Consider the following 7790-nt stretch of genomic DNA (forward strand, 5'->3'; position numbering starts at 1 on the left):
AAGTTTAATCCTAATATCAATAAAAATATCAAGATATATTAATACAAACAGATGTAATTACTTCTGAAAAACAATACAAACCAAAGTCTTCTCGTTGTGTAAAATACAGAGAAATAATATCTCCTATTTGGAAAAATATAAAAGAAAATAGGAAACGTGAATTAAGAGGAAAAGGAATTGAAGGTAGAGTACAAACTATAATTCTTCCTAGTGACCCTGATGCATTAGTTGATCGGCTTTATTTGTGTATAGCTGCATGGAAAGCAGGTAACACTGGAGCAAGAAATGAAGGTGTTGCAATTTGTGATGAATTATTAAGGCAAAATAAAATAGATAATGAACAGTATAAAGCAATACAAAATCTTTTATAATTATATCTCATTGTATATAAAAAAAATATATAGCACATAAAAATGCTAATTGTTAATAATAAGAGATATAAAAAAATATATGTTGTTGGAGGAAGTGGTATATTCGACATAATAAAAAATTTATTTAAACGAGCAGCATCATCAAGTGTAACAAGAGTGTCATCAGATATGTTGAAGAAAATGGCTGCTACTGATTTAGGAAAAACTGCAATAACTGCTGCTAAATCAGCAGGAAAAGAACTTTCAAATCAGCATTAGAAGCTGCTACAAATGCTGCAGTTAAAAAAGTAAAACAATTAATTGAAAAAGCATCTTCAAAAATAGCTTCACAACCTGTTATTAGTGAAAAAAGTAAAGAAATACTTTCAAATTTGATAGCATCTGGGTCTAATGATCTATAAAATCAAAGATTTTACATGGATCCAAAGGATCTAAATAATAATGAAGATGAAGTAAAAAAAGTGCCTTGCAGAGGTCGCTCATGCAAAGTATCAAATAAAGATGCTGTAAGAATAGAAGATCTAGTTAAAATGAGACGAGGACTTCGACTTGCGTAAATTTAGCTTTTGTAAATTTAGCTTTCGTAAATTTAGCTTTCGTAAATTTTTTATATATCGTTTTTTAAGAATTGTCAATTAAAAAAAAATTTTTTATATTGTATATAAAAAAATAAAATGACGACTTCTGAAGTATTTAATTTTACAGAAATTCCAGTAATAGAAAATGGAATTGAAAGATGTGAAGATAGTGAATATGAACCCATTGTTGGAACAAACCTAAATTTTGGAGATATAAAAATTATCGTTCCAGAACAAAATTTGTTTTCACTTCCATCTAAAGCGTATCTCTTATTTGAAGGGCAACTTGTTAAACTAGCTGATGGATCAGCTTATGCTGATGCAGATCCAGTAGCTCTTACAAATAATGGTATTATGCAATTATTTTCTAAAATAACATACCAATTAGGAAACCAAGATATAGAAGCTATTTATAATCCAGTTCAAGCAACTATAATGCTAGGATTGCTTAATTATTCAAATGACTTTCAATTAGCGCAAGAATTAAATCAATTGTGGTATAAAGATATAGCATCAACAGCAGTAGCTGCTGATAACACAGGGTTTGCAACAAGGCAACAATACATAATTAAAAGTCCAACTACAAACGGTACATTTTCATTTTGCGTACCTTTAAGACATATTTTTGGATTCTGTGATGACTACGATAAAGTTATTTATGGACTTAAACATACAATAATTCTTACAAGACAAAGTGATAATCCTGCAATTTTTAGGCTTGCTGCTGCAGCTGCAGGAAAAGTTAATCTTACTAAAATATCATTGTTTATTCCAAGTGTGAAACCATCATTTGAAGAAGAGAAAAAAATTGATAGTGAAATTAAAAGAAAAGTGGTAGCTCCATTAAGTTTTAGAATGCGTCAGTGTTACTACAACAGATACTACAACTGTTCAACAAGCTACTGTATTTGGTTGGCAATTAAGTTGTGCTGAAATTCCAAGATATGTTATTGTCGGATTTCAAACAAATAGAAATACCGGAGACCAAACTGTCAATTCGGCATTATTTGATCATTGTGACTTGAAAAATATTTACGTTATTTATAATAATAGCACTATCCAATATCCTGCCCTTGATTATTATTGTTCATTTCCAAATCAGCAATTTTCAAGAATTTATAGAGATGCATCAATGTTTAAAGAAAGATTTTATGGAATGAATGAAATGATTGCAAACAGCAATATAACTCCTTCTGACTATAAAGATTTATACCCAATTTTTTTTTTTTTATGTTAGCAAACAATCAGAAAAATTAAAATCAGCTACAGTACAACTACAAGTTAAAGCATTTTTTAATCCAACTGTACCAGCAAATACTCAAGCATATGCTATTGTAATATCTGATAAGATGATGAAACTTGTATCAGATGGTAATAAATTTGATGTTAAATAAATTTTTTGAAAGTTAAACTTTTTGAAAATTATTTAAGTTTTTTTTCTTTATATAATAAAAATGTATTATACAAAGAAAAGTTTAAAAAGTTTATTAGAAGAAAATAACATTTCAAAAACATCTGACAATATCGCTACATTGCTAATGATTGCAATGGAAAATGGGTTAGTAGATAAAGAATCTATTATGTCTCAAGTGAAAGAAGTAACTGAGAAAAGATCAGTTGGAAGACCTATAGGTCTTCCAACTGATCTTTTCTCAAATAATTCTTTTACTGGATGTATTCTATAGAATACATCCAGTAAAAGAAGTAATTGAGAAAAGATCAGTTGGAAGACCTAGAATACATCCAGTAAAAGAAGAGAAAAAAGAAATAGATCCAAAATATGAAAGATTAAGAACAATTAAGGAAAAACCAGTCACTATTAAATTAACAAACATGGAAACAGGAGAAGAAACAGTATATAAATCCTTATATTATATAGCGCAATGCGTGAAACTGGTCATGGATATAGATATCTTGAAATGCGTGATGGCAAGATTGATTATGGTTATAAGATTGAAATATCAAATTCTGAAAAATTAAAATATATTAAAAAAAAAATCTTGACATATAAAAATGGGATATGATGATTTATATGAAAATCCAATTGCTATTGAAATATTAAAAGCTGAGTTCGATAAGGTTTATTTTTTAATGCGATTGAAATATAAAAGAAGAAAAATTATATTATATGCTATTGAAATATTTAAGGCTAAGTTAGAAAAGTTTATTTTTTAATGCGAATGAAATGTAAAAGAAGAAAAAATATAAAAGTAAAACTTGCAATATAGAAATATAGATGCATTTAATATTTCATATGTAAAGTTTCATATGAAATATTGACAAGAAAAAATATTTTGAAAAATGATAAAAAGAAAATGAAAATTAAAAAAAATTATCTTGCTATATAAAAATGGAAAATAAAACGGTGAAAGAATTAAAACAAATCGCGAAAGAGCGAGGAATTAAAAAATATTATAATATGCGAAGAGATGATCTCATATTTGAGTTATCGATCACAGAGATGCAATCAGACGAACAGATGGATATTAAGTATCTACTTAATGAGCCTGTTACAGATATATCATCAACAATTTTAGATCCATCACCTTTTCAGCCTATTACACAAATTAGAAAAGAAATAAATAAAAAGATTAGTTCTCTTGCAGATTGGATTTTATCATATGTTCCAGAACCAATTAAAAAAACAGCTAATGAAAAGATTGATGAATTAAAATCTGCAGTTTCAAATTTGTATCAAAAATTTGGAATTAGAAATCCGATAGAACTTAAATTATCACAATCAGCTGTTAAATATGTGACAAAACAATTTACAGCTAAAGGAATAAAAGGTTACGATGCTTTGTCTTTCATGAATGCTGCTAAAAACAGTGCATTTAAAATACTAAATAAAAATAGAAATTCAAAGGTTTACATAGTTCTCATTTGTGAAATAGAGCATACTGATATTAAAACAGGAGAAACTACAATCACATCTGCTCCATTTAGAACGAAGAATCAAATTGTATTAGAAACAACAGATTTAGTCGAGTTTTATGAAACATCAAAGCAGAAAATTTTAGAATCCTTATCATTATATCAACAAAATAAATCATCATGTTGTAGATTTGTTTCTGTTGAAAAGATGGATATCAATTTTATTGAGTATAATCCTATTAAAGCTAAATCTTATATTCCACTTGATAAAAATTTAGCAACTAAAAAAGCAATAATTAATATAAAGAATGAAGATAATCAATGTTTTAAGTGGTGCATCATAAGAGCATTAAATCCAACAGCTAAAAATTCTCAAAGAGTAGATAAAGGGCTTAAAAATCAAGCTGAAAAAATAAACTGGGATAAAATAGAATTTCCAGTATCCTTAAATCAAATCATACAATTTGAGAAGAACAATCAAGATATCAGTGTCAATGTATATGGTTATGAAAATTCAGAAGTTCATATTTTGCATGTATCAAAGAATAATGATCGCAAACATTTAATAGATTTACTATTAATCTCAAATGGAGAAACGAATCATTACTGTTTAATAAAAAATTTAAGCAGATTACTTTCATCACAAACATCAAATAAACATTGCAAAAAACACTATTGTAGAAATTGTTTGTTAGGTTTTAATTCTGAAGAATCATTATCTAATCATAAATCATATTGTGATACACATGATTCAGTACGTATTGAACTTCCACCACTAAATTCAACAATGCAATTTACTAATCGCAATAAATCAATGAGAGTTCCGTTTGTAGTATATGCTGACTTTGAAAGTTTTATCAAACAAATTGACACTTGTGAACCCAATCCGAATGAATCTTATACTAAACAATATCAGAAACATATTCCAAGTTCATTCTGTTATTATATTAAATGTTTTGATGAAAGTTTTTATCAAAGAAGTCCAGTCACATATACTTCAACTAATGAAACTGATGATGTTGCACAAAAATTTGTTGATAGTTTACAAGAAGATATCATTAAAATTTGTGATATGATTAAATTTCCAAAAAAGATGATATTTACTCTTGAAAACAAGCATGATTTTAATACAGCAATATCATGTCACATTTGTGGAGAAGATCTTAGAAAAGATAAAGTACGTGACCATTGTCATATTACTAAAAAATATAGAGGTGCTGCTCACCAAAGTTGTAGATTAAATTATAAAATTCCAAAATTCTTTCCAGTACTATTTCACAATTTATCTGGTTATGATTCTCACTTGTTTATAAAGAAATTATCAGGAGGGAAATTGAGCTGTATACCAAACAATGAAGAAAAGTATATTAGCTTTTCTAGAGAAATTAAAGTCGATGAATATATTAAAGACGGTAAGAAATTTGAAGTTAAACGAGAGATTCGTTTCTTAGATTATAGAAATATAGATGCATTTAATATTTCATATGTAAAGTTATAGATTTATGCCTTCTAGTTTAGACGCTTTATCAAAGAATTTAGCAAAAGACCAGTGCAAAAATATCGGAAAATTATATTCAGGGAAACAATTAGATTTGTTACTAAAAAAAGGCGTATATCCATATGATTGGGTAGACTCTGTTGATAAATTCAATAAAACCCAATTACCACCAAAAGAATTATTCTTTTCAAAATTAAACGATGAAGTTATAAGTGATGATGAATACTCACATGCACAAAATGTATGGAATGAGTTTCATTGCAAAACATTTAGAGATTATCACGACTTGTACAATGTTTTAGATGTGCTTTTACTAGCTGACGTCTTTGAAAATTTTAGAGATGTTTGTATGAATTGTTATAAATTAGATCCTTCTTGGTATTATACATCACCAGGATTAGCTTGGGATGCAGCATTGAAGAAAACAAAAATAAAATTAGAATTGCTAAGTGATTACGATATGATACTAATGATAAAGAAAGGAATAAGAGGTGGAATCAGTATGATATCCAATAGGTTAGGAGCTTCTAATAATAAGTACATGGGTGATGGGTATGATAAAAGCAAAGAATCAACATTCATACAATATCTTGACGCTAATAATCTATATGGATGGGCAATGAGTAAACCACTTCCAACACATGGTTTTAAATGGATGGATGAAGATGAATTGAAAAAATGGAAACCAATTCCATGTATACTAGAAGTAGATTTAGATTACCCTGAACATCTACATGATGATCATAATGATTATCCTCTAGCACCTGAAAGATTAAATATCGATAAAGTTGAAAAATTAGTCCCCAACTTGAATAATAAGAAAAAGTATATAGTACATTATGAAAATCTAAAACTATATGAACGATTAGGATTAAAGATTACTAAAATTTATAGAGGAATAAAATTTGAAGAAAGAGCATGGCTCAATGAATACATCGAACTAAATACAAACCTTAGAACTAAAGCAACGAATGATTTTAAAAAAGACTTTTTTAAACTCATGAACAATTCAGTATTTGGAAAAACAATGGAGAATGTTGAGAACAAAGTTGATATTAGATTAGTAACAGACAGAAATGAAGCTATTAAACTAGCATCAAAACCAAACTTTGAAAGTAGAACAATATTTGATGAAAACTTAATAGCAATACATATGAAAAGAACAAAATTAAAATATACTAAACCAATTTACTTAGGAATGTGTATATTGGACTTGAGCAAAACTCTAATGTATGAATTTCATTATGATTACATAAAAAAAAACTATGCTGATCGAGCAAAACTATTATTCACAGATACAGATTCTTTAGCATACGAAGTTAAAACAGAAGACTTTTGTTCCGATATTTCTGAAGATATTGAAGATAAATTTGATACAAGTGAGTTTAACCCGAAGCACCCAGCAATTAGTAATGTAGGATTTAAAGTTGGTCTTAATAAGAAAGTAATAGGAATGTTTAAAGATGAGACTGGAGGAGCACAAATTGAAGAATTTGTAGGACTCAGATCAAAGTTGTATTCTTACAAAGTACACGGAAAAGATAACAAAAAATGCAAAGGAGTAAAGAAAAATGTTGTTAAAAAGTATATAACACATGAAGATTATAAAGATTGTTTATTAAATAAAAGAGAACAAATTAGGAAAATGAATGTAATAAGATCATATTCACATGAAATTTACACAGAAGAGATCAATAAAATAGCATTAAGTGCAGATGACGATAAAAGAGTTTTTTTAGAAGATGGAATACACACATAAGCATATGAACGCTACAAACTAAAAGAAAATAAGACAATAAGACAATAGGACAATTAGGACAATAGGACAATAGGACAAATAGGTTAAGGATCCCAAAGGGTAGGGGTAGGGAAGCCTAAAAATTATTTTTTAAGAAAAAAATAATTTATAAATAAAAATGGAAAATAAAGTTGTCAATTTTGAAGGAATAATTCTACCTAATGAGCCACTAACAAATTTTCATTTGATCAAAGCAGCAAAAGTATTAAAAATAAAACATTTTAGAGGTGTGTTTGTAAGAGATCAATTACCAAAAAATGCACACATAAAAAAATGCGGAATATTAAATACAGGAGATTCAAGTACGCAAGGATTTCACTGGATTTGCTGGTACAAAGACAGTGATAAAAAACTAAGTTTTGATTCTTATGGGCTACCACCTCCTGTTGAAATTATTGATTATTTAAAAAGTCCTGTTTATTATAACAGTAAAAGAGTTCAATTTGGAAATACCTCATTCTGTGGACACTTGTGTTTATATGTTTTGAAAAAACTTGATGAAGGATATGATTTTCAGAATATTATTAATAATCTATGGTAATTCTTTTCTTTATATATAAAATGCCTGTCGATATATTCGGTACTACTACTTCAGATGTATATTTAAATGGTTTAATAATATCTGAAGCTAATAACTTGTTCATTCGTAGAGATGGACAAAATAATGCAAC

The 7790-nt window shown here is 27.8% G+C and overlaps 2 protein-coding genes across 2 annotated transcripts; both read left to right on the plus strand.

Moving 5' to 3' along the window:
• Positions 1-1045: 1045 nt before the first annotated feature.
• Positions 1046-2343, plus strand: LOC136088408 (uncharacterized). Its single transcript, XM_065812115.1, has 2 exons — positions 1046-1860; positions 2187-2343. The coding sequence occupies exons 1-2, from the start codon at positions 1046-1048 to the stop codon at positions 2341-2343; spliced, it is 972 nt and encodes a 323-aa protein (XP_065668187.1).
• A 2982-nt stretch (positions 2344-5325) lies between these two features.
• Positions 5326-7080, plus strand: LOC136088409 (uncharacterized). Its single transcript, XM_065812116.1, has one exon. The coding sequence runs from the start codon at positions 5326-5328 to the stop codon at positions 7078-7080; it is 1755 nt and encodes a 584-aa protein (XP_065668188.1).
• The last annotated feature ends 710 nt before the right edge of the window (positions 7081-7790 follow it).

This window comes from Hydra vulgaris, chromosome 12, assembly GCF_038396675.1.
Source record: "Hydra vulgaris chromosome 12, alternate assembly HydraT2T_AEP".
Lineage (NCBI taxonomy): Eukaryota > Metazoa > Cnidaria > Hydrozoa > Anthoathecata > Hydridae > Hydra > Hydra vulgaris.

Coding starts and splice junctions, on each gene's coding strand:
- LOC136088409 (XM_065812116.1), top strand. CDS start 5,326: ATGCCTTCTAGTTTAGACGCTTTATCAAAGAATTTAGCAAAAGACCAG.
- LOC136088408 (XM_065812115.1), top strand. CDS start 1,046: ATGACGACTTCTGAAGTATTTAATTTTACAGAAATTCCAGTAATAGAA. Junction 1,861..2,186: donor TCAACAAGCTACTGTATTTG/GTTGGCAATTAA, acceptor TTTTTATGTTAG/CAAACAATCAGAAAAATTAA.